The sequence below is a fragment of the Myotis nattereri genome, assembly GCF_964212035.1.
Source record: "Myotis nattereri genome assembly, chromosome: 11".
Classification (NCBI taxonomy): domain Eukaryota; kingdom Metazoa; phylum Chordata; class Mammalia; order Chiroptera; family Vespertilionidae; genus Myotis; species Myotis nattereri.
Window position 1 is genome coordinate 17,022,141 of NC_138086.1, and position 26,580 is coordinate 17,048,720.

At 40.4% G+C, this 26,580-nt stretch overlaps 1 protein-coding gene across 1 annotated transcript; it reads left to right on the forward strand.

The window, feature by feature from the left end:
- The first annotated feature begins 1,878 nt into the window (after positions 1 to 1,878).
- On the forward strand, positions 1,879 to 24,623 carry ASB15 (ankyrin repeat and SOCS box containing 15). The gene is made up of 9 exons (XM_081101691.1): positions 1,879 to 1,997; positions 3,579 to 3,631; positions 3,717 to 3,848; positions 5,414 to 5,572; positions 12,225 to 12,470; positions 15,017 to 15,188; positions 17,095 to 17,665; positions 18,786 to 18,939; positions 23,976 to 24,623. The coding sequence occupies exons 1-9, from the start codon at positions 1,891 to 1,893 to the stop codon at positions 24,146 to 24,148; spliced, it is 1,767 nt and encodes a 588-aa protein (XP_080957817.1). The 5' UTR covers positions 1,879 to 1,890; the 3' UTR covers positions 24,149 to 24,623.
- The last annotated feature ends 1,957 nt before the right edge of the window (positions 24,624 to 26,580 follow it).

The window sequence follows — 26,580 nt, forward strand, 5'->3', positions numbered from 1 at the left end:
AACAAATAAAATATCGCTTGAACCTATTTGTTGACTAGAATCCCTAGGGCACATGTTAGCCCAGGGGTGGGCAAACTTTTTGACTCGAGGGCCACAATGGGTTCTTAAACTGGACTGGAGGGCCGGAACAAAAGCATGGATGGAGTGTTTGTGTGAACTAATATAAATTCAAAGTAAACATCATTGCATAAAAGGGTACGGTCTTTTTTTTTTTTTTTTAGTTTTATTCATTTCAAACTGGCTGGATCCGGCCCGCGGGCCGTAGTTTGCCCACGGCTGTGTTAGCCTTTTGAGCAGACTGAGATATCATGGTGTGAGAAAATATGTTCAGTGGAGTGCACACTATCACTATTCTCCCCTCTGTTTCCAGCTGATAGTAATGCAGAACAATGAACAATAAAATCATAATGATGTGATTTACTGGTGTGCAGCCTGTGCACAGGTCAGGGTCCTTGACTATCAGCATGAACAGAACTGTCTTTAATGTTTGAGCTTATCTAACCTTGAGCCATGAGACGAGGTAAACAATTCTTGTGTTTGGAAATTGCCCAGTTGTTTGGTTTTTTGTTTTGTTTTGTTTTGACCTTGAAAACACACACTATAATATAAATACATTTTGTCCTGAAAAGTATCACTACTCTCAAATAATTTCATATTGATCAATCAGCCTAGCTGGAGGACTGTTTGAGTTTCTACACTTAGCTACATTGCTAAGATAAAACAACTGACCCAATAGTAATGAGAGACACTCCCTCTTCTAATTTGATATTTGGAAGAAATAAGGCAACGATAAATAAGCTATATTTTTATATCTTCAGAGGAGAGGGACTAGTCAAGAGCAGTGGCTTCTAATGGATAACTGTGCAGGGGGAAGGAATGTCTAGTCCACAGAGGGCTGGTCTTTAGTCTGGGGATGGAGTTAAGATGGCTCTTATCTCAATGCTTCACATTTCCTGAAGGCAAGACGAAGGCACTGCATTTGTGATGTTCTGTTCTCTCTACTTTAATTCAACACATATTCATTGAGACTCTTTCCTGTGCCCAGCACATTCTAGAACAGTAGGGGAAGCAGAGATGAGTGAGAGAGAACCCTTCACCTCAAAAAGCGTAGAGTCATTAGAAGTTAAACACAAATACAAAACAACTGCAACTCAAGGCAGCCAACTCAAACCACTGCTGGTGTGAGCAAAGGAATTACTAGTAATCAACAAATAAGCAAGTACAGCAGACACAAAATCATGAGTAAAGAATGGGAAAGGTTCACTGTTCTCTTTTCCTGCCATTGTCTTACTTCTGGATTAGAGTTTTAAACTTCCAATGCGCTGTGTCTTGAGGAAACGGATAGGCCAAAATTCTTGTAAGTCGGAAATGTGGGAAAAGTGAATTCTTATAAGCCCAACTGTAGTCATTACTGAAGAGAAAATCAAAATTAGAAAATACAGATACCAAAAGACAGGTAATTAAAGGTTCAGCCCTGACCAGTTCGGCTCAGTGGCTAGAGTGTCGGCCTGTGGAATGAGGAGTCCCAGGTTCGATTCCAGTAAGGGGTATGTACCTTGGTTGCAGGCACATCCCCAGTAGGGGGTTTGCGGGAGGCGGCTGATGGATGTTTCTCATGGATGTTTCTGACTCTCTATCTCTCTCCCTTCCTCTCTGTAAAAAATCAATAAAATATATTTTAAAAAAAATAAAAAATAAAGGTTCAAAAATTAGAATGGGCTTCATATCTAATATGGATTAAAATGTTAACAAATGCATTTGCATTTGTTAAATGGAGAAAGGTAAACGCATTTTAGTTTTTCACTTTGCATCTTTCATGTTAACTTTATATGGTGTCCTGTGCCATTTGCTGATAATAAAAAATTGCTTTTTTCAAAATTATATTTAGTCATGGATAGTAATGATGACCCCGATGAAGACAATCTTACAAGTTATGATATTCAGCTCAGTATTCAAGAATCCATTGAAGCCAGCAAGACTGAATTTTATCCTGAAAGGTAACAATCAACTTGACCGTCCTCAACAAATTTTTTTTTTTTTTTTTTTACAAAATTTCTTTATGACAATCATTTGGTTGTAAGATGAAATAAATGCTGTTTCCTGACTCTTCCTCCAGGAAAATGCTCTAACAGCTTTACAAGGGCCACTGTGATAGGTTCATCAGTCTAACCTTCCACAAATCCCCGCTCAGGCAGAAGATGGAAATAACCTGGAGGGGAAATTTCTAGTTGAATTCGGTTGTGCATGATTGTCTATTTTCTAAATTAATGGAATGGAAAGGACAATAAATTTAAACAAATTTGCAAGTACAGTTCATACAACTAATGTATAGATAGGTATACAGAGGTCTGTTCTGTATATTTTAGAGCCCATTCTGCTACTGACTCAGGCAACCTTTACTAGTATAAGTAATGTATTCTATATTTGCATCTTTAAAATATGAAGAGTAATGCTAGCCCACCTAGCTCATATGTTCAATGAATGGGGAAAGGGTTGAGGGCTTCTATAATATATGGAGAAGTAATATATAAACCAGAGCCTATTTCATTATCTACTTTTCAAGTGACCGGAGTTAACAAATTATACACAAAATTGGTGTTTTATGTTAGCAGGGGTTATAGAGTCTAAAACTGCAAATATAGATTTCTATCTTGAACAACACACATTATTCTTCTAAGCCAAACTTTAGTTTACTTTTACATTCTATTATAATAATATTCTGAAACTTAGTAGTGCTTTGGGATAGATTCAGTGCTATAAATTATTGTTTCTGAACTTTTAAAAAATGGACATATTACATTTAAATTCCTGGCCTCTTTAATTTTTCTCTATGTCTTCAACAGGTTTTAGAACTTTAGAGTTCTAAAGCATTCACAGCCCTAGGATGGCAGCAAATGTTTCTGCTTGATAATGTTAAATCAATTTGTTATGAAATGCTTTGTTTCCTTTGAATCAATTCACCCCAGAGAAATGCCATGAGGCTTGAAATCATGACCTACTGGGCTGGTAACTGGGCGTTTGCTCTGTAAATGCTCAGCCTGTTTTCACTTGTGGATGAGTTAAGACTAACTCATCATGCAGGGTGGATCATAAGCCCCCAAAGGAGCCATCATTAATTAGCAATTATTATGTTTAAAGCAGCAAACATTTATTGAGCATAGAATTTTGTAAATGGAAAGAAATCTTAGGGACCTTTCTTTTATTCCCAGCACATTACAGATGAAGAACCACCACTCAGAAAGGCTCATTGGCCTCCCCAGAGTCACAAAGCACAAAACCCGAGCCCAGTTCTTCTGACTCTGCCTCCAGTTGTGTACTCCTTCGTTGCTTGGCACTCATTTGAGAGACGGTGTTATAATCTTACATTTTATCATCTTCACTAATGGTCCTGCGTCTAGTGTCTCATAAATATATCTGACTCTGAGTCATTGCATTTTTAAGTGGATGAAATCAGTTGTGTGCATTTCCTTAAAATCTTGATTATTAAAATTATCTTCAGAACTCAATATAGATTAAAAGGTTGGTTCCTCAGAGTATTTCACTTTTATAATTATGGCTTATGTTTCTTTCTCTGGCAGATTTGTACCACTAAGTGATCAAAACAGAAAACTTGTAGAGGCCATAAAACATGGTAAGTGAGTGCATTACCTACACTGGGGTGAATTCGAGATTCCATCTTGCCAGGACAGACTTATCAGCCCATGTGTTTACTTTAGGCCACATTCTTGAGCTCCAGGAGTATGTGAAATATAAATATGCATTAGATGAAGCAGATGAAAAAGGATGGTTTCCCCTGCATGAAGCTGTTGTTCAGCCCATTCAACAAATACTTGAAATTGTCCTGGATGGTAAGAGAACATCAAGCCTCTTTGACCAAACTGAAGTAAGAATGTAGACATTGGGAGTGTTGTCAATGAATGTAACGAGCAAAAAGAAGAAGCAGAAGAAAATATTATTTGAAGCAGAGAAAAGGCAATACCCATGTTTTAAACGTAGGGTACAAAAATTAGCACATTTTGTGAGTCTCCGGCTTCACCTTTGCGTCTTTCTAAGAATGTGACACAGGTTGGCTGGAAAATATGGTTAATCATCTAAAAGTGATAGAAGTTTGTATATATCATGAATTAATTAATTTGAATATAAATCTTTTTTTAACCCTTGACCAAGGATAATATGTTTATTGATTTTATTATTTTATCTTTATTTTTAAAATATTTTTATTGATTTCAGAGAGGAAGAGAAAGGGAGAGATAGAAACATCAGTGATGAGAGAGAATCATCAATCGGCTGCCTGCTGCACACCCCCTACTGGGGATCAAGCATGCAACCCAGGCATATGACCTCCTGGTTCATAGGTTGATTCTCAACCACTGAGCCATACAGGCCAGACTGTTTATTGATTGGAGAGAGAGAGGAAGCATTGGAGGGAGGGAGGGAGGGAGGGGGGAGGGAAGAGTAAAGGAGAGAGAGAGAGAGGGAGAGAGAGAGAGAGAGAGAGAGAGAGAGAGAGAGAGAGAGAAGAGGTAAGAGAGAAACATTGATTGGTTACCTCCCATATGTGCCCCAACCAGGGATTGAACCCCCAACTTAGGTATGTGCCCTGAAAGGGAATTGAACCTGCTACCTTTTTGGTCTATGAGATTATGCTCCAACCAACTGAGCCACCTGGCCAGGGCTGAATATAAATCTCTTTGCTTTTGGAAGTCAGTTTTTAATTTTTCATCTTGAACTATTTCTTCATAATATAACCATTAATAAATATTATGGTAAATTGACCTTGCTCAAATATTAATAATAATTTTCATGTTCTGATACAGTATTTTTCATACCTCAATGTCTAATAAAACACTTTGAGAGTGCTCTATCTTTCAACCTTCAGTGTTGCTCCCTGGTTCTATGTTGTAGAAGATAATGATGTTTCGTGATTAACTATCCAGCCAGCTAGCCAGCTAAAGGAAATAGGTAGCTAGACATATAGACAGATATAGAAGATGATGGTAAGCGTAGTATAGCTAACATATTCTGACAGGATACATTCATTCAAATATATGCTCAGTCCCACATTCACAAGCTTCATTTGACAAAAACCAATTTCAGATGCAATTTAAATAACAATGCTAAGGATTGGGAAATGGATTTATAATTTGTCAGGATGAAAATTTACAACCCATTTAAAGGAAGAGAGCACCTTGAAACATGCATGTTGGTTTTTTAGCTGTCAGTTTGATTTGCAGGTCCATGCTCATCTACTTATACAATCATTTGAGAAACTTTACTCACACCTCCTTTTAGCCTTCACTGCTTCATCAATTGACTTTGTTCAATCTATTATGTATAATATTGTATTATTCTGATCTATGCGATATCCTTTCAATAAAGATGTTTAACGTTATGCAATGCTTTCACATCTCAGCATCCTATAAGACACTCTGGGAGTTCAAGACCGCTGATGGAGAAACGCCGTTGACTTTGGCCGTCAAAGCTGGTCTGGTGGAAAATGTAAGAACTTTACTAGAAAAGGGAGTGTGGCCAAACACCAAAAACGACAAAGGAGAGACGCCTCTTCTCATTGGTAAATGACCTTTTTCCTAGAACTTTTCGTTTGCAATAAATAATAAGTAGTTAATAAGTATTTATTGGAAACCACTATGTATTGGCTAAAATTATGTGACCTCATCTCCCTTTCTTTCCCTGGGTTCTCCCGTATCTCCCATCTCACCTGCCCTAAGATTTTGTTTTTCTATCCCACAAAGAGGTCAAATGGGAAAGATCCTTCAGTACCAACTAGCCAGGAGCAATCCAAACCAGTTTTATGAAACAAGAAGTACCAGTTCTAAAGAACATTGGCTAGGGAGGGGCTAGCTGTAAGGAGGGTTGCATGTTTGGTGTATAGCCAGAGGCAAGAGGCAGAAGGGGACTCTGATGAGAGACTCCAGGTCCACATCAGCAACGAAGCCAAACTGGAAGGAAGAGGAGCCAGCAGATTAGGAGTACTCAGAGGCAGCAGCCCTGGGCACCTACACGGCGTTAACCACCACGACACAGCAAAGGAATAATGAAAAACCTAACAGTGTCGTTTCTCAGCGTATTCTCAGTCTGTGTATCCTGCTATTTGTAGGCCAGTAGGAATTGGCAGGTCTGTTTGCAGAGGCAGAGAGAGGTGATATTAACTACAAATGACCAGGGGTAACATCACCTTTCTCTTAGAGACTGAGGTTGTAGAGTAAGAATTTGGGCTTTGGTATCAGATCTGTAGGCTTATTTTCTCCTAGTTTTATTGAGATATAATTAACATAAAACATTGTATCGGTTTAAGATATATGACATGATTTTTATATATTACAAAATGATTACCACAATAAGTTTAGTTAACTTACATCACTTTATGTAGTTACAATTTTTTTTCTTATGATGAGAGCTTTTAAGATCTACTTTCTTAGCAACTTTCAAATACACAGTATAGTATTATTATATGGGACTTAGATCTTAGCTCTGAGATTAGAATTATAGGCCTCAGTTTCCTCGTGTGTAAAATGAAAATATACCACCTACCATGCAGGCTTGTTATAAAAATTAGAGAAAATATAAATATACTAAACCCCTGACACATGATAGCTGCTCAGGGGAGAAGAACCATTGTGAAATTGTGTGTGTGTGTGTGTGTGTGTGTGTGTGTGTGTGTGTGTGTTTCAGGAGGAGACGTAAGATTATTTACCAGCAATCCCAGAGAAAGAGAATAAGGCATCATGAGCTCTGGTCATCACTAGCTAACACTACCACAGCTCCTGTTCACAGGGAAATCACTAGAATTTTTAAAAGCAACCTTAAAATATTAACAAAAAGCTCAGACAAGTCATAAACATCCCAAAAATATTTACATTCAACATTAATTCAACAGCATCAATGCAAACAACATTTATTGAGACGCTACCTTACGCCAGGTGGTGCCCTGGGCAACATGGACAAAGATGAGTGGAATGATCTTTCTTCTCCCAAAGAGTCTAGTAGAAGAGCTAGATATGGTATAAGTAGAAAATTAATGTTGCAAATACTATAATAAAGGTGTATATTCAAAGTAAACGAGGGCAATAAGGAAGCACTGACTCTGTGAAACTTTCATAGATATAGTTGCTCTTGAGTTGTGACTTGGGGGAAGTAGAGGGTCATCCACAGACAGCGGAGGGAAATCGGGGCAGGGGTTCTGCTTCTGGACAGAATGTTAAATAAGCGGGGCCACAGCAGCCTGGGGTCACGCTGATCCGAGTCCGTCTTGCTCACTCTTGCCCCATGTCAGAGCTTTCCACCTTCCTAAATTTAGATCTGATTGGCCAAGCTAACATTATAATAGGGTACAGGCAAAGCTTATGTAACAAAAAACACAGATACCCAAAGCAAACAAACAACAATGACTTAAGAAGAAAGAAGTTCGTTTCTCTCTTAGACATTTCAGAGTGTGTGGCCCTGGGTGGCAGGGTGGCTGTACCACCATCACACAGAACCTTCAGATGTCACCATTTCCCAGCCCACAGGAAGGAGGAAAGAGGCAGCCTTGGGAAGGCATCTTCCCCTTTAGGAAGGTGACCTGGACATTGATAAAGCATTTCCATTCTTATGCCATGAGTTCAGGTTTTGTCACGTAGCCACACTTAGGTACAAGGCAGGCCTGGTTATGTAGAGTCTACCTGGATAGACTGTGACCGGCTAAAACTTGGGGCTTCTGTTGCTAAAACAAAAGGGGAAACACGAGTATAGAGGAACCCATAGCTGTCTCTGTATATGTGTTAACCAGCTTTATGTCACCATAACATGGTGCTTCTCATAAATAAACCAGAGCTGTTATCCTGAGCTGGCACTACAGGCACTAAATAGAATATTCAGCTATGGGTTGCTGCACCACTATTAATGTGATCTGCATTGTTTTTGTAAAGGCATATACCATGGAGTATCTGCAATGACATCCATGTATTTGTTGTTGTTTTTATAGTCTTTGATTTCTTCTCTCTCCTCCTCCTCCTCCCTCCTCCTCCTCCTCCTCCTCCTCCTCCTCCTCCTCCTCCTTCCTCCTCCTCCTCCTCCTCGTCCTCCTCCTCCTCCTCCTCCTTCTTCTTCTTCTTCTTCTTCTTCTTCTTCTTCTTCTTCTTCTTCTTCTTCTTCTTCTTCTTCTTATCACACTTTGCAAATAAAGAATTAGTCTCTACTTGCTGTTCCTAACTCACTTACTTCATAAAGAGGACATAATTGTCACTCATTTGTTTTCTTTTTGCTTCATGTAAATTGTTAAATGCTTAATGCCCACAACAGAGCATTAAGCATTTCTTTGCATTTCAAAGTTTCATTTGTTGGTTTCTCTACTCTATCAGTATCTGAAGTGTGGGAAAGGAACTTGATCATTGAGTTATCAGTGAAAATAGAGTTAACATTTAGAAATAATATATATTTAAAACCAAATGGTAATATCAATGAGAAGAGTAATGGTAATATCAAAGAATCTCATGAAGGAAATATTCTGGAGGTGTTCACTTATGTCCCCATCATCCACATTTCTGGAGGATAAGAATTTTTCTTGGGTTAAATTCTTCAGGACCTTCATTGTGGAAATCACATTGTCTTTTTAGGTTCATAGGAAAATGGATAATTCATGGCACTTTCTCAATTTTCTTCTTGAATCTGTGGGATGCTTTGAAATTTGCTACTCACAGTCCATTAACTCATGAAGGAGAGATAAGAGAAAAAACTGCTGTTCTTTTTCTGTGCATTGTCAATCCCATTATCCTCGTACTTATTTATTAATATCCATAAATGGCCCCCCAAAAGTCACTTTTGGCCCGTCCATCAGCCATCTGGCCTTACTATGATACTTTGATGTCTTGCAGTCATGTTACACAGTTACTTGCTGAGTGGTAGATACCTGATTAGTGATGACCTGACACTTAAAGGGTTTTGCACTCAAACTGCCTCTCTGCCCTGTCTCTGAAGTTGGTGTCACCTTTCTCTATTGGATAGCCATGAGATTGTCCTGGCCACTGGGGCCCAAGGTACAGAAGAAGCCAGTTAGTTTTGCTTCGGACATTTCCTTTCTCACAAATCAACATAAGTTCTCTTCACTCCATCGCCTCTTTAGATCTTCCATTGCCTGTCAAGATACCTCAGAAAAATCTGCTCTATTTGTATGTCATATGAGTCAGAAAATAAATCACTGCTGACAAGTGAATTATGTGAGCAAAACACATATACCCACAGAGAAAGTGACAGGAATTTAAATAAACAGAAAAAGTGCCAGCAGACGATAAATGTACAAAAGTGCCTATAAACTATGCAAAATTCTCTAATGGGGATTCTCTAACTCCTGAACTGAAACTGGGTTTTCTTAAAATATTATTACTGAAGATATATATGTGTATTTTTTACTTCATAAATTATTTGTACTTGGTTATGTTACACAAATATAGTGTCTTGTTAATTTTCATTATTCAGCCATTTATTGATGAGGCATGTCTTTGTGGGTTAACTTGGGAGGGGCTCCCCACGATTTGCATTGTTATGTTTATGGGAAAGAAAACATATTCTTTCCAAAAAAGTAAATTACAAGCAAAGTTTTATTTTTAAAAGTATTTTAGGTTGATATGGCCTAGTTATGCTGTTGTTCTCGTGAAGAAAGACTAATATCTCTAATCAATATGTTCTCTGAATCAGGCAAAAGGGAAAAAATGCAATAGGAGCAAGAAGATAAACGAGGACACACCTCTTAGTTCGTTTGACTTATTGATGTTTGCTCTGCAATAACACCAGCTAGGATGAGGTAACTCACTGTAATTAGAGCTGCCAGTGGCAGGTGGGTGATTTCAGAGAAATGCATTTGTCAACAGACTCTAATTTAGACAGTGAGTAGGGCAAAACCTGAAATCTCACTGCAGCGATGGCTTGCCTGCCTCCAAAAGCTTGTCTTCAGTCTTAGTTCAGGCCTTTGGGAGCCCTCTCCCTTGGGTTGGCCTCAGAGCCTTTCTGCATTCTGCCTCCTGGGTGCCCAGGATGTTCTCTGTGGCCCCACATCTTCTCCTGCCTTTCCCAGCAAAGGCCCAGACTCTGAGTTCCTCTTCAAACACAAGACAGGACAGCCTTCCTCCCTAACCTGTAAAGTCCACAAGTGAGGAACATCTGTCTTTTTCTGTTGTCCACAGTGCCTAACACAGTGCCTTTCATATCACGGCAAGTATTGAATGAATGAATGAATGAATGAATGAACCTGTATTTATCTCCATCTGCAGGGAGCAGCCTTCATCCTGCTGTTTCTTAGTAAGATTTTACTTGTTGATAAAAGAAAATGCATTACATCTTTTAGGAATATTTATATCTAGCCCACCAGTGGGGCTCAGGGATTGAGTGTCGACCTATGAATCAGGTGGTCACAGTTCAATTCCCAGTCAAGGGCACATGCCTGGGTTGCTGGCTTGATCCCCAGTAGGGGACATGCAGGAGGCAGCCAATCAATGATTCTCTCTCATCATTGATGTTTCTGTCTCTCTCTCCCTCTCCCTTCCTCTCTGAAATCAATAAAAATATATTTTTTAAAAGTTTCATGATAAACAGTGCACATTGCAAAGATAAGATGTTGTATGTAATCTTTCTAAATTTTAATTTCTTCATTAACAAAATTAAAATAACATCCACTGTTGGGTTGTATAAATTAAATAATGTATGTAAAACTTTTAGCATATTTAGGAGCTCAGTAAATGATAACTATTATTATTAGTAATATCATTTCATCACTTTTAGAATCCTGAGGCTTTAGGGCTCATGAAACCCTTGAACTGCCTAAGGTTAGAGTCTTAAAGAAACAGCAGTGTTATCTTGCTTGCTTGCATTTTGCAATAAAAATTTGTGGGAGTTACTATTATTATTATTTAATCCTCACCCAAGATATTTTGCCATTGATTTTTAGAGAGAGTGGAAGAGAGCGGGAGAGACAGAGAGACATATCAATGTGAGAGAAACACATCAGTTGGTTGCCTCTTGCGCTGGCCCTTCCCAGGGCCCCGGCCAGGGAGGAGCCTGCAACCTAGATACACGCCTGCCGGGGTCCAACCCCAGCAAGTCCAGGGGTTCCCAAAGGCATAGACGGAGTCGGCGAAGAAGGAATGTTACGGAGACAGCGTTCAGTTGATCAGCAGCCTAGCCAGGATCTCCAGCCAAGTTCTGGTCTCGATCCCCAGAGAGGTTCTGCTCTGGATCTCCAGCGAAGTTCTGGTTAGGATCTCCAGCCAGGTTCTGTGTCCATGTTCTCTTGCTAGGTTCTCCAGGTTCTCCAACCAGGTTCTGTAGCCATGTTCCCTCACTAGGTTCTCCAGCCAGGTTCTGTCCAGGTTCTCCAGCCAGGTTCAGTCACCAGGTTCTAGTCAGGTTCTCTTGCCAATTTCTGTAGTCAGGTTCAGTCCAGGATCTTTTGCCATGTTCTCTCCAGCGAAGTTCTTCTGTCTCTAGGTTCCGTGTAGGTTCTGTCTTCTTTCTGTCTCTGGTTCGGTTCTCTCACTAGGTTCTGTCTCTAGGTTCTGAGGCCAGTTTCTGTCCAGGATCTTTTGCCATGTTCTCTCCAGCAAAGTTCTTCTGTCCCTAGAGAACGTTCTGTGTAGGTTCTGTGCCTAGGTTCTGTCTCTCTGTCTCTTGCTGTCTTGTTACAACTGTATTTATACCAGTTGATTCAATCCTATCAATCTCTATTCCAAAGGTTAGGGCGTTTCTTATCTCCATTCCAGGGAGTAAAGATTATGTAGCTTAAGCATGATTGTTCGTAGTTAAAGTGATTAATTACCCACCTGGCACTTAGTTAAGAGGTTTTATTCCCTCCCTAACTTCAGGGGAAAATCCCTACCTGGGGAAACAACCTTTCTCAGAGACCTTGGTTAAAACACATAGTGCCAAGAAGGTGAGCAAACATATTAAGAACAGTATGCCATATATGCCAGGTCCCTTGAAACAGCAAGGATGGACCGGCTCCCGGCACACGCCCTTGACGGGAGCCAAACCCAGGACCCTTTGGTCCACAGTCCAACACCCTATCCACTGAGCCAAACCGGCTAGGGCCTGCAATGGAAATTTGGGTATAAGAACTGAAATGGGGGTGAAAAATACAATTTTCTCTTTTGATATTAAAATGGATAACGTTAACACCATCTAACATTTACGTTCATATGCCTGCTGTCAATTGTCATTTTAAAAATCTCTTCAAGCGGTAAGAAGGGGCTCCTGTGACATGGTGTCTGCTCTGCTCAAGCACGACACCAGCCTGGACCAGCCCGGTGTCAAGCGCTGGTCGGCCATGCACGAGGCAGCCAAGCAAGGCCGCAAGGACCTCGTAGCTCTGCTGCTGCAGCACGGCGGCAGCGTGCACCTGCGAGACGGCTTCGGAGTCACGCCGCTAGGGGTCGCTGCCGAGTACGGCCACTGCGACGTGTTGGAGCACCTAATCCACAAAGGTACGCGGCGAGGAACTGCACGTCCGGCTTGTCTCCTTGTCTCCTTCCTTGCTGGCTTCTCTTCCTCTTCGGAAAGTAACTGGGCATCCGGCTTTGGTGCCCAGCTCTCGACAGCCTCCCGAGTGGTCCCCTATTCCACAACGCAAATTTTTTTAATCTTTTAGAAAATATGTATTTCATAAATAAATAAATTTTTATTGATTTCAGAAAGGAAGAGAGAGGGAGAGAGAGAGAAACATCAACGATGAGAGAGACTCATTGGACAGCTGCCTCTTGCACGCCCTCTACTGGGGATCAAGCATGCAACCAGGCATGTGCCCTTGACCAGAATCAAACCCTCCCAGGGGTGGGCAAACTTTTTGACTGGAGGGCCACAATGGGTTCTTAAACTGGACTGGAGGGCCGGAACAAAAGCATGGATGGAGTGTTTGTGTGAACTAATATAAATTCAAAGTAAACATCATTACATAAAAGGGTACGGTCTTTTTTTTTTTTTTTTTTTTTTAGTTTTATTCATTTCAAACGGGCTGCATCCGGCCCGCGGGCCGTAGTTTGCCCACGGCTGCGACCCTTCAATCCACAGGCCGAAGCTCTATCCACTGAGCCAAGCCAGCAAGTGCTCAACTAAACCGTATGCACACTTACCTGCAAATCTGCATGCCCAGCTCAGATTGCTCTCTCTAAAAACAGCCCTGTTTTCACATAGATGGCTCCCAGGGTCTCACACTCATCTTCTCCTAAACCAGCGGTTCTCAACCTGTGGGTCGCGACCCCTTTGGCGGTCGAACGACCCTTTCACAGGGGTCGCCTAAGACCATCCTGCATATCAGATATTTACATTACGATTCATAACAGTAGCAACATTACAGTTATGAAGCAGCAACTAAAATAATTTTATGGTTGGGGGTCACAACATGAGGAACTGTTTTAAAGGGCCAGAAGGTTGAGAACCACTGTAACGGAATTCCTCTTCGTTCACACTTCTGATTTAATGATTTCTGTCATCCGAGACAAAGTAGATTTATCTCTACTTCTTCCATCACCTTCTTTTCCAAACCCAGTCAGGTGCCGAATGCTGCCGTGTCCCACTCACCTGTTCTCCTTGGCAGTCCCTCTGGTTTGCATCCAGGTCAGGCCCCTCACATCTTCTCTGGACTCTGCAGTCATTTCTTAACTGTTCTCCAGGTTTCCCGTCTCCCCATCAGAGAATATTTGCTGCATGCTGCACTCAGCTCCTCTGCCTGAAGGACAGTGCAATAGTGTAAATCAGCAAAGAGTCCTCAGTGGCTTCCCACTACCCACGGCGTCATACACAGGCCCCCTCCGCATCATCCCCGATAGTTTCACCAGGTGTAACCCTCACTACTTCCAATGTGCATCCTGCACTCCAGCCAAATTAGATGGCTGCTCCCCAGCATGCCTCCCATCCCGTGTCTGCGTCAGAGTCAGATGTTTGCCTTCATCTGGAATTCTGTCCAACATATTTCAAAATCAACTTCTTGAGACACCTCCTCCCTGAAGCCTTCCCTAATTCTGCCCAACAGATTGTGATGTTTGAAACCTCCAAGTGCTTTATTAAGAATTAAGAAACCAGCCTGGCCAGCGTGGCTCAGTGGTTGAGCGTGGGCTTATGAACCAGGAGGTCAGGTTTGATTCCTGGTCAGGGCACATGCCCGGGTTGTGGGCTCAATCCCCAGTGTGGGGGTTACAGGAGGCAGCCGATCAATGATTCTCTCTGATCATTGATGTTCTATCTCTCTCTCCCTCTCTCCCCCTCTGACATCAATAAATATATATTCAAAAAAAGAATTAAGAAACCAAATTCTGAAACTGGTTTCTGCTACCTACTCATTGTCTGCCCCTAGCTTAGTCACTTAAACATCTGGTTCTGACTTTCCTCATCTGTAAATAAAGGCTAGGACCACAGGATCCCCAAGGGTCATCTATGGGGAAAAGACTAACATTTTTGAGGCCCTCAAAGTGCAGCCTCATTTAATTGTTAAATAAGTCTTATAACCTAAGCTGTGCACCCTAGTTTACATGAGGAGATGTGGTTCATGCAAAGTAAGTAGCTTGTCCCCAACAGTCAGCCTCAGAGCTGACTTCAAGCACAGACCTTTTCCCCTACATGGAACCTGCTGGTCCCGATGTTGGGTGAATGTTACAGTTTGTGTTCTTTGATGATTTTTTTGTTTCATTTCCCCTCTGAGTTTCTTAAAATAGATTTATTATCTTAGGTTCTTCTGTTGAGTCACACCCAGTGTTTCCACATACAGCACAGTTGGTAAACATTTGTTGGTCTTTTCCCAGGAGCATTTGTTATAGAAATTGACTTATTTCTCAGATGTTCTAATGATGCAAAGGTTTTCTAATAAAATAAAACATGCTGCATAATTGTTTATTAAAAATATTGAGAATGTAGATGTTCTTAACTCTATACTTTTAATTTTAAGTCCTAACTAGAAAGGAAAACAATCGTCTAATTTGAAGGAGCCCGTCTTTCCAGTCCACCCAGTTATCACTGTGCCATGTGTTCATACTGCCAGGGGGTGACGTGTTTGCTTTGGCGGACGATGGGGCGTCAGTGTTGTTTGAGGCAGCAGGAGGGGGCAATCCTGACTGCATCTCTCTCCTGCTGGAATATGGAGGAAGCGGAAATGTGCCTAACAGAGCAGGGCACCTTCCTATACACCGAGCTGCCTACGAGGGACATTACCTGTGAGTGATCAATCATAGGATGGTCATTTTTACTTAAAAAAAATACAAAATTGCATATATAATAGGATCATAATTCTCTCTAAGTAATAACCCACCGAATCCAAAAAGAAATAGGCAAAATGTTCAAAAATTTTTGGTCTTCTAAACATGTCAATTTTTCCCCTTTTTGTATTTTTACTTTTTAACAATTTAAAAAATTTTCAATTACAGTTGACATACAGCATGGTATTAGTTTGAGATGTACATCATAGTGTTTAGACATTTGTATACATACCTTGTGAAGTACTCACCCCACCAAGTCTAGTAGCTATCTGACATTACACATAGTTATTACAATATTATTGACTCTATTCCCTGTGCTCTATCACATCCAATGACTATTTTTATATCTGCCCATTGGTACTTCTTAATCCTTTTACCTTTTTCACCCATCTCCAAAGAGGCCCACACCAATACACATCATAATATATTTTTGTACTTTATAAATTTTCCACATTGAATGTATACTACATACTTTTATAATGAAGAGTTCCTCTTTTAGAGGGAAGTTACACATGAGAATTCTTCACAAGCCATCCAAATATGTCCTCCTGTTTTTTTAACTGTGTTCATAAAAGACTATAGAGTTTCTAAAAATGTTGCCCTTTGAAAAGAATTAAAATTTGTGAAAATGCTATTGGTATTACTCTAATTATTTAGCAACATGAATGGATATTATAGTATAATGTTAAATGTATTATTGAGTAGAAAAGTCTCATTATAAGTATAGAGTTCTTTATTCAAAAAAAAAATGGTTGGATAGATTTTTAAATCACAAAAGTGCCACAATTGGCATATCAATAGAAGTCTATAATCATTATATTAAACTACCTGCAATGAGGGGTTGGTTTTAGGCAATGGAATATATTTAATAAGTTCCAAAACTTTGACATACTTAGGCTCTGTCACCGTCAGTGGCCACATCAGCTAAGTGGCAATGACATAATTAATGCTAAGTGACACGCTGTTAAAGTTTACCTGGCTTTGTTCCCAGTGTTCATAAATTCACACATGGTAGCTCTGAGTTAGGCACCGGAGATCAAGTTATCCTTGCGGGTGGCTCTCATACATGTTTAGTTGGTCAGTCGAGTGTGGAATTTACAGCTATCACAAGTTCTTAGACACATAAGCAGTGGTTAGTTCTCTCAAGTGGACTGTTATAAGGTTGATGAAATAAGAAAGAATCGTCTTATGGCTAATAATTCCATTTTGAGTTATCCTGAAGTAGAATATCCAGGATGTTCATGGCCAATGGTAAAGCGTGGGTAGCTCAGAAAGCGGTGAAGGAGGAGTAATGAACGAGAACTCAAGAGGCCTAAAATCTCACCCTTGCTCCACGTCTGGGTGACCTTGGACAAGTCGTGTCTCTTCCTCCAGGCTTCATAGTGCTCTTCTGTTAAATGAAGGCGTTGCACTGAGAGATGTTCAAGGCCACTTCCAGCTTTAATTTCCCGTGACTCCATGATTCTAACGGTCAAGCTTATGAAGCATTTCTCTATGGCATCAGAGGGGCTTGCCTTTCTGTTATAGTTTTCATTAAATAGCATTGGCTGCTGGTAACTTGTATGTTGTTCGGAGAAGAATTGGAAGATGGGGAGGGTTCCTGAGGAGCCAGAATTCTAGGGCCAAACATGTGATCCCCAGGAATATTTAGAACAGGAAGCTAAATAAAAACTAAACTACATCACACTAAACCAAATAGTAGTAAGTCAATGGAGAAAGGTTATATGTCTTTGTATAAGGTTATCTAGCAGAAATAAAGAAAACTAAAACAAACTGTACTCATTTGTCTAATGAGGAAACTGGTTTAATTAATTTCTCGATTGTCTTCATGCCATGTGGATATTTGATTTATTTTTATTTTCAGTGCGCTGAAATATCTTATCCCAGTAACATCCACAAATGCGATCCGGAAAAGTGGGCTAACACCAATTCACTCAGCAGCAGATGGGCAAAATGTCCAGTGCCTAGAACTGCTCATTGAAAATGGTTTTGATGTCAACACTCCGCTCGCTGACCACATTTCTGCGAGCTATGACGATGAGAGGAAGACTGCGCTGTATTTTGCAGTTTCTAATAATGACATCCATTGCACAGAAGTTCTTCTGAATGCAGGTGCAGATCCAAACCTAGATCCCCTCAACTGCCTGCTTGTGGCAGTGAGGGCCAACAATCATGAGATCGTCCGGCTGCTTCTCTCCCATGGAGCTAATGTCAATTGCTATTTTATGCATGTGAATGACACGCGTTTCCCCAGCGCCATTCAGTATGCCCTAAATGACGAGGCGATGCTGAGGCTGCTGCTGAATAACGGCTACCAAGTGGAGCTGTGCTTTCAGTGCATGCACGGAGACATCTTTGGGAATTCGTTTGTGTGGTCAGACATCGAGGAAGAGGTGCTGCCAGGGTGGACATCTTGTATAATAAAGGATAACCCGGTGAGTTACATCCTTTTGTTCTGCATCTTTTCATTTCATTTTTTTAAAAAATAGATTTTTGTTGATTTCAGAGGGGAAGGGAGAGGGAGAGAGAGATAGAAACATCAATGGTGAGAGAGAATCATTGATTGGCTGCCTCCTGCACACCTCACACTGGGATTCGAGCCCGAAACTCAGGCATGTGCCCTGACGGGGACTTGAACTGTGACCTCCTGGTTCATAGGTCGATGCTCAACTGCTGAGCCATGCCAGCTGGGCTCATTTCTTGTTACATCTCCCAATCAGCCTAACTTTGGCTCGTTGGGAGATGTAACAAGAAAAGAAAAATCAACTCTAACTTTGATATTTTTCTCACTCTTGAACTTTTATTAGCAATAATATCCACACTAATAAAAGACAAAGATGCTAATTGACCATACCTTCACTATGCCCACCAAACAATCAGAAGAGTATGCAAATTAACCCATTAAATTTGCATACTGCTGGTGACCCAGCGAGGGAGCAAAGCGATGGAGAAGGGAGAGAGCCGAGGCAGCAGAGAAGGGAGGGAGCCGAGGGTGAATTGGCTAAGGGAGGGAGTGAGGCAGCGGAGAAAGAGCAAAGCCCGCCTCGGTGGCCTTTGCTCCCTTCTCTGCTCTGCTCCAGTCTCAGGAAGCCCTATTCTTGCAGGAATAGGCCTGAGGAAGCCTTATTCTTGCAGGAATCTTCCTGCAACAGGCCTCTAGTGGGGATATAAGAGTAAAACTAGGCACCAAAGAGGGTGTTTATTTTTCTTGAATTGAAACTGAATGTAGAAGAATGGGAAAATGTATTCAGTTAATAACGTATGCTTATTCAGTGGGATATTGGGACTAAAAGCATGGAAGGAAGAATCCTGGAAAGAAGCATGATTTTTCCATGTTATGCTGGCTACATCACATCAGAGCCAGGCATATAACTCCAGGACCCATTGTTTCACAGAAACAAGCAAACAATTTATTTTTCTTTCTTGTTCATTACAAGGAGGTGCCTTTTATTTCCTGTAAAAAGACAAAGATAGTAATTTTCATAACAAAATTGAGTGCTTATGTATATGGTATATTAAAAGTACTACTAAGTTAAATTTTATCAATTCTCTCAGTTCTGTGAGTTTATTACAGTTCCTTGGATGAAACACTTGGTAGGCAGCGTTATTCGTGTATTAATAGATTACATGGACTATATCCCTCTGTGTGATAAACTGAAGTCTGCCCTGGAAGTACAGAGGGAATGGCCAGAAATCCGTCAAATACTAGGTAAAAACAAGTTTTGCCTACAAAACTTTTTATGAAAGATGTCTATAGGGGAAATTTCTCAATGTTATCTTTGATACTTTTTTCAGTGCTACTTTATTTTCACTGTTTTTGAAAGTCACCCTTACTATTTCCTCTGATTTAAGGTACTAATATTGTTTTGCTTTTCTTAATACTTCCTAACTCTTTGATTATATAATAGGTAATATTATAACTATATTAACATCCTAAATAGAACTCATTTTTTAAAGTTAACTTCTAGGCTATCATAAAGTATGTAGACTGTAATCTCCATATGGGCAGGAATCTGTTTTGTTTATTTTTATATTCTCAAGGCTTAGCATAATTCCTAGTAAGTGCTAAATAGTCAATAAGTACTGAGTAAATGAATGAATGGTGTGTATTAGAATAATCCTTTTTGATATGCTCTCTCTCTGGTCTTTATTGACACATTCCTACCATCAAATGTTTTTATTATAGACAGGCAACTTTGTGTTCTCGAGGCTAAAGTTTAGTTATAAATGTGAATTATATTACAAATGTTTCAATAAAATGGCATTTAAAACTAATTCAAATACATATAGAAACTAGAAACAATAACAGATTGGAGAGGTTTTCTCTTTCAAAATATGATTTGGAAAAATGAACTCCCAAAGCTACTTGGACATCAGTTGCATGGAGCCTGCAGAAGCATCATAGAACTTTACGTCACACGCATATGACCTGGCACTCTTAATAAACCCAAATCATCCATGAATGGATTAACAAAACCTCAACAACTAATTCTTTAGGATCAGGCAAATTTTAGGTAGATTATATTTTTCAGTCAATAAGATAAAACTTAAATGTTGAGCTGATTTACATATCAAATTTGTTAGGTATAAAGTTCTATAAAAAGAAATATGAGTGATAAAGTAGTTTTCATTTAAACATTTAGTTTCAATCAGAGTCTCACACATGAAATGAATTCACCTGAGTTTTTTGTGGGAAGGATGGAGACTTTGGCTAGAAAGATTGATAGTTCAAATGCAGATTTGGAGGTAAGCTTGTATTTTCTCAAATGACTTCCCCTTGAATGAGTTCTACAATAGAAGAGACTTTGTGGGAACCAAAATTGGAATCTTAGAGAATTGATGAGTAATGCAGTATTGTGAGCCTAGAAATTGACCTCTGGGGATAGATGGACCTAGGATGGCATAAAATTCTGGCCTTATCTAGGAGCAGGATTGTTGAGTTGTATATGTCATTCAGGGCTGATATTTTCCTGGAAACAAACAACAATTTGTTGTACCATTCCTTTTTCATTGAAGAGAGGGGAATTTTTTATTTTCTGAAAAAAGACCAAAATAGCATACTAGCCATGTGATTTTGAGAAAGTTACTTACCCTTTTTATGCCAAGGTTTTCCTACTGCAAAATGGGGCTAGGATAGTAGTTACCTCATAAGGTTGTTGTGGGAATTTAAAGAGATGATGCATGGCCTGGATGGTATGGATCTGTGGTTGAATGTTGACCTCTGAACCAGGAGGTCACAGTTCGATTCCCAGTCACATGCCCAGGTTGCAGGCTCAATCCCCAGTATGGGGTGTGCAGGAAGCAGCCGATCAATGATTCTTTCTCATCATTCACATTTCTATCTCTCTCTCCCTCTCCCTTCTTCTTTGAAATCAATAAAAATATATTTTAAAAAATAAATAAAGAGATGATGCATGTAAGGTGCTTAGCATACTAAGTAGAACATTAAAACACTTAATAAATTTAGCTATTTTATAAACTACAATATTCGTGTTTTTATATTACTTTTATTATACATAAGTGTATGTGAAGTATGAAATGCACATGTAAAGTATGTCACGAAATCCTCACAACTTGTAGAGTTGTGTGCTGTCATGCAGATTTTCATCAATAAAAAACTGAGCCTAAGGGGAATTATCCAACAGTCTGGACCCTATGAATTCAGGAAGCTGGGCGGACAGGCCAGCCTTTCTGAACTGGGCCCACATTGGGATAACAACGAAATCAGGCAGGATGGAGATAAGAGAGGTCCACATGAGTGGGGTGCAAGCAAAACCGGGAAACCTCAGAAAGCAGGACACCGGCCGCATTGAGGACCATTGCAAGAAGGCGACAGAGTAGGAAGCTCTGTTAACTTCAAAGAGCTATCTGGAACCTAGCTTCCTTCCAGAAATTCGGGAAAACTAAATTCCCATAAAAATGAGCAACAGAAAAGTATCACAGTCAAACCTCATATAAATTTATTATAAGAAAAATATAAATAGACATGTCAAATTTTTAAAAAGATTGTCAATTGTCAATATTATAGTGCAGGGCAAGCATGTCAAACTCGTGGCCCGGGGGCCACATGTGACCCACAATGAATATTTTTGCAGCTCAGCCAATATAACGGTATGTAAGAAATGTTTTAATAAAAATTTCATCACTTAATTTTTACAATATCCTGTTATACATAATTATTAATAACAAACTACAGCATTCACTAATGACTGATTACTATAAACATGTTGCATTCATTTTCCTTACGTGCCTTACACACAGGCACACCATTTCTCTCCACTAATAATTTACTAGCAGCGAATATTTTAGCAGCTAATTGCCACGTCATTAGTCTTGTACTGGCTTGTTTGGTGTGCACAACAGGAAATATTTTGCTTCCAGAGAACAAGAAAAAAAGGTTTATTTGCGTTACACTTATTAATTTGTGCAGTTATTCAGTGTCTGGTAAGTTAATGTTCAAGAAAAAATATTAATTTTTATTAAATATTCTATTTTATATTAACAATCACTCATTTATTTTAGCCCTTTGTATTCAGCATGTCTCTATTGAAATAAATCTACATTTCTATGAAAATTGAAGCTTTTGTTTTGTTGTGGCCCACATAAACTTAAACCTTGTTTATTTGACCCTTGTTAGCCTTTGAGTTTGACATGCTTGGTGCAGGGTAAACACACTGAGATGATGAGGCGCCACAAGAAGTGATTCCTGTACAAGTCAGAATAGTAGTTTCTTAGAGGGGAGGAATAAATGAAGCTTGGGGTGGACTTTGGAAGGAATTCTGGGGTGGCTAGTGAAGTTCCTCTATTATAACCTGGGAGGTAAAGATGTTGACCTAATAATCCTATATAATAAAAGGCTAATATGCAAACAGCGGAACGACCGGTCGCTATGACTCGCATTGACCACCAGGGGCAGACGCTCGACACAGGAGCTGCCCCCTAGTGATCAGTGCGCTCCCACAAAGGGAGCACTGCTCAGCCAGAGGTCGGGCTCATGGCTGGCTAGCGCAGTGGTGGTGGCAGGAGCCTCTACCCGCTCCACAGCAGCGCTAAGGATGTCCAACTGACAGCTTAGACCTGCTCCCTAAGCCAGCAGTCAGACATCACCCGAGGGCTCCTGGGCTGCAAGAGGACGCAGGCCGGGCTGAGGGGAACACCCCCCCACACCCCCCCCCCCACACACCCCAGTGAACGAATTTCGTGCACTGGGCCTCTAGTCACTTATAATAACTTAAGAAGCTATATATTTGTTCAGTTGCTTTACCTATATTTTATTTTACAATAAAAAGATTAAAAGATTTTGGAGATCATAAGGGCAAAAAAACCTAAAGTTTAGACAAATTAATTTTCCAAAGTTTTAGACATAGACAACAACAAAGCAAGGATTTGAACCCTTCCATGTCTCATTTCAAAACGTAGGCTCCTTCTCCAACACCAATGTGTTTCCTGTCGTAGAATATTTTGCTTCTAATTGGTAATTAATTTTCCATGTGTTTATACTGAAAAAGAATGACCGATTCTTATGACTTTAGAAAGGCAATCCAAATATAAATCAGAGGAATGTTTTTGTTTGTTTCAGTCATATATTATTGCAACCAGAATGTAAGTCAGTTGATTGCTATAAGTATGGATAACCACTGGATGTCAGCATTTCTCCAGGTATACAGAGGCAGAATATTTGTTAGGGAAGAAAATTAAATGGTAAAAAAAAAAAAAAAAAAAAAAAAAAAGATGGGTTTATTCTGCCTATTTTGGTAACAATTATTTTGCCTCAATAGTTTTTGAAAAACATTGCTTTCATTTTTTAAAAAGAAATAATTTGCATGTTTAGCATCTCAAGTGTAATAGAAATGTGATGTCTTTTATTTTTGAATTGAGTGATAGTTCACATTAATGAATGGCTACAAAATATTTCCTTTCCTGTTGCACACACCAAGTACTTTTCTAATACTTTACATGAATTAATTTGTTTGATCTTCAAATGACCCTAAGTGGTAGGTCCCATTCTTACCCCCATTTCACAGATGGGAACACTGAGTTCACAGAGGTCAAGTAAGTCGCCTAAGGTCACACAGATACTCGGTGGCAGAGCCCCAGCATTTTCATCCAAGCTGACCGAGCCCAGGGCCTACGGCTGAGCCCCTGTGCGATGCTGCCCTTCACTAGCTCACGTTGCCAGGATAATGTGCCAGTGCTGCCATTGGCATCGAGATAAAGCAAGAGTTGAAAATAAAGACTAACTCTGATATTTAACCTTAGCAGATTTTTAAATATAAAATGGTTAGGCGTCAGGCACGGGAACAAACCTAAGAACCATGGACATACGGAATCATTTGCATCAGATATTTCCCAGGTAGTTATTCATCAGAAAGATTGGTAGGAGAGAGAGAAAGTAGAGAAATATGTCTCTGTAACACTCAATTCTAAGGAGTAAGTCGGAGGAGGTGCGAGCAGTTGCTCGCTTAAGTGAAGTCCATTCATTCATTTAACATCCCCGGGTTGAACAGCCGCTATGAGCGAGGCTGTCTTCCAGACCCAGACAGACTGCATGCTGGCCTTCCTGGAGCTTACATCCCAGAGGAATGGTCTGGAAGGCCTAATTAATTACAAGGTGAATTTCCCTTAAAGTCATAGTTGTTAACGTGTGCATACCTATTGGTGTTAGTCTAAAACAGCCTGTATCTTCCAGATCAATCCACTAATACCGGTTTTTATTTTTTTACTTGTTTTCCCCATTCATTTTAGAGAATCCTTGCTCATTAAAGCATTTGTGTCGGTTAAAAATCCGAAGAATTATGGGACTCCAGAGACTCTGCCAGCCCGCCTCCATAGAGAAGCTTCCTCTGCCAACAACCATTCAAAGATACATATTATTTAAAGAGTATGACCTCTACGGACAAGAGCTAAAGCTGCCATAACTTAAAAGTGACATTTTAGAATGTGATTTTTAAAAATATTTCTTGGAATCATTTTACCTCCTTAACTGTGTTCAAATCCATTGACAGTTTTATAACAGGATCCTGTGTTCTTACGAGAACACCACATTTCACATCTTTAAAGACCTTAACATTGTGATTTTTTAAAATTTTAAGTATAGTTAATATACAACATGATATTGCTTATATTAGTTTCAGATACACAATAGAGTGATTTGCCATTTTTATACCTTGTAACGCGATTATCCTATTAATTCTAGTAATCATCTGTCACTGTGAAAACCACACAATATTATTGCTATATTCCCCTTCCCCTTTTCACCCATACCCCCATCCCTCCCCTCTGACAACCATCCTTTGGGATACATTGTGATTTTTTTTTTCATTGAATTTTTATTGCCGAAAGTATTACATAAGTCCTCCTTTTCCCCCATTAAACATTGTGATTTTTTAAAGCAAGACATTATTTTGTATTTGACTCCCTGTTGATTTTCTTCCCTTGCAACAAGTCTTCAAACTCTCCCTACCAAGTGGCTCCTACAGTATCCATCGGCAAGTCTCTCCTCTGTTTATAAAACAAACAAAAGACCCACTTTTTCAAAGCCACAGCTTCAGCCCTTCCTCCCCGTTCTCTCCTGGCCCAGCTGCATGAACCAGCAAGCGCCGTCCTGCCTGCGGATTCACACACTGTGTCTGGCTCCTGCTCCCGCCGCGGCCTTTCTCTGGATCCTTGGCCGGTTCCTGCTGCGAATGGCAATGAGCATTCTTCAGTCCTCTCCGCTGCTTCCCGCAGCACCTGGCACTGGCTGCCCCTCCCGGAAAAGGTCTTCCCGCGGTTTCCATAACGCCTCTGCCTTCGCGCCTTGGCTCTCCTCCCCACCCGTGTGCTTCTGGCTTCTTTCTGCGTCGCTCACCGCCTGCCAACCCTTTTGTAACATGTCTTAAGCCCTCTTCCCTTCTGATGCTACAGTCCCTGGGGCCTTGCATCCACGTTCACAGTTCCCATGGCTGCCTGTGTGCTGTTGACTACAAAATGCGTATCTGAAGTTCACCTTCTCTCGTGCGCTTGAGACCTGTGTAGACCATCGCCCTGATGCACATGCACACAAAGACACCTCAAGTTCAATGTGTCACAAAGGAACTCACTACCTTCCTCCGCCAAAAGGCTCCTTCTCCTATATTATCTAGCTCAATGGTTAGTGCAACGATCACTTCCGTCTCCCACGTCAAAAGCCTGGACATCAGCCTTGACCATCCTACCTTCCTTACCCAATGGAGCAGATCACCAAATCCTGGTGTGTTTCTCTCTTGAAATCATCTTCTTCTCAGTTTCACTGGTTCGGTCCTGATTCCAGCTCTTATGTCCACTGTCTGGGATCCTGTAGAACTGCCTCACGGGCCTTCCTTCCTGTTGTCTCACCCCATGTAACATGCATTCTACACACAACATCGCAGGATGATCTTTCACAAATGCGGTAGCGTTTCACTCCCCTGCTTAAAATCATTCCCATTGCTCTTAGGATAAAGTTCAGAGTTCCTCATGATCTAATTTCCTGCCTTCCTCCTCAGCCTTATTTCTCGATGTCTCCCTCACCCTCCCCTTCAACCATGGTAAACCACTTTTAAAAACATATTCTTCGAACAGTGATTCCCAGACCTATGTGAAAACTACACATCAGTAGTTTTTGTTTTACTAGTTTTAAAAATGGGGTCATTTGTCTAAATTTTCATAGAGGATCTCAGGCAGAGGGAGAAGGAAATGCAAATAGATTTGTTTATGATCTACTATTGCTGCCATTTCATAAAAGAGCAGCCATTTTAGTGCCAGAAAATAAGGCAGCCTTAAACTCAATGATTGAAATGGAATGACTTTAGCTTAGGAAAGACTTACCACACTGTCCTCATTTTCCTATTGATGGGTGAAAATTTCATTCTGGCCCAACAAGTATCTTAGGTTCTTTGTTATAGACCATGCTCTCTTACATCTCGGGAGTCTTGGCACTTTCTTTTCCTTCTATCTGGGATCCTCTTTCCATCTCCTTCCTCCTCTTCAATGACCTAAGTCGTCTTAGATCATCGAATTGCCTTAGACTACACGTTGGCAGAAAAAGGAAGTGTATGACACCAACACGGATCCGGTAGAGACGAGCAGCCCTAAGACCAGACAGAAGCTACCTGGCTTCAGCAGACATTAGACCATCACACCCCGCTCTTTGAGCGAACTGAAGATTGGTTTGCAAGTCTATTTTCATAGATACCACAAGAGCTCAGGTCCATATTTGGAGGAACTTCTTCATTAGGTTTAATCATTCTTTTCCTTATAATGCTTGCCTGTGTTTTTGAAGCTCTTTGTGGCTTGTTTTTCCCTGTGCGGGAAAAACTGTATCTGCTGGGAGAAATACACCTGCCTTTAG

Excerpts from the sequence above, each read along its gene's own strand:
- ASB15 (XM_081101691.1), top strand. The coding sequence starts at position 1,891 with ATGGATAGTAATGATGACCCCGATGAAGACAATCTTACAAGTTATGAT. Across the intron at positions 3,849-5,413 it reads ACTTGAAATTGTCCTGGATG|CATCCTATAAGACACTCTGG; the intron begins GTAAGAGAACAT and ends TTCACATCTCAG. Across the intron at positions 17,666-18,785 it reads GTATAATAAAGGATAACCCG|TTCTGTGAGTTTATTACAGT; the intron begins GTGAGTTACATC and ends CAATTCTCTCAG.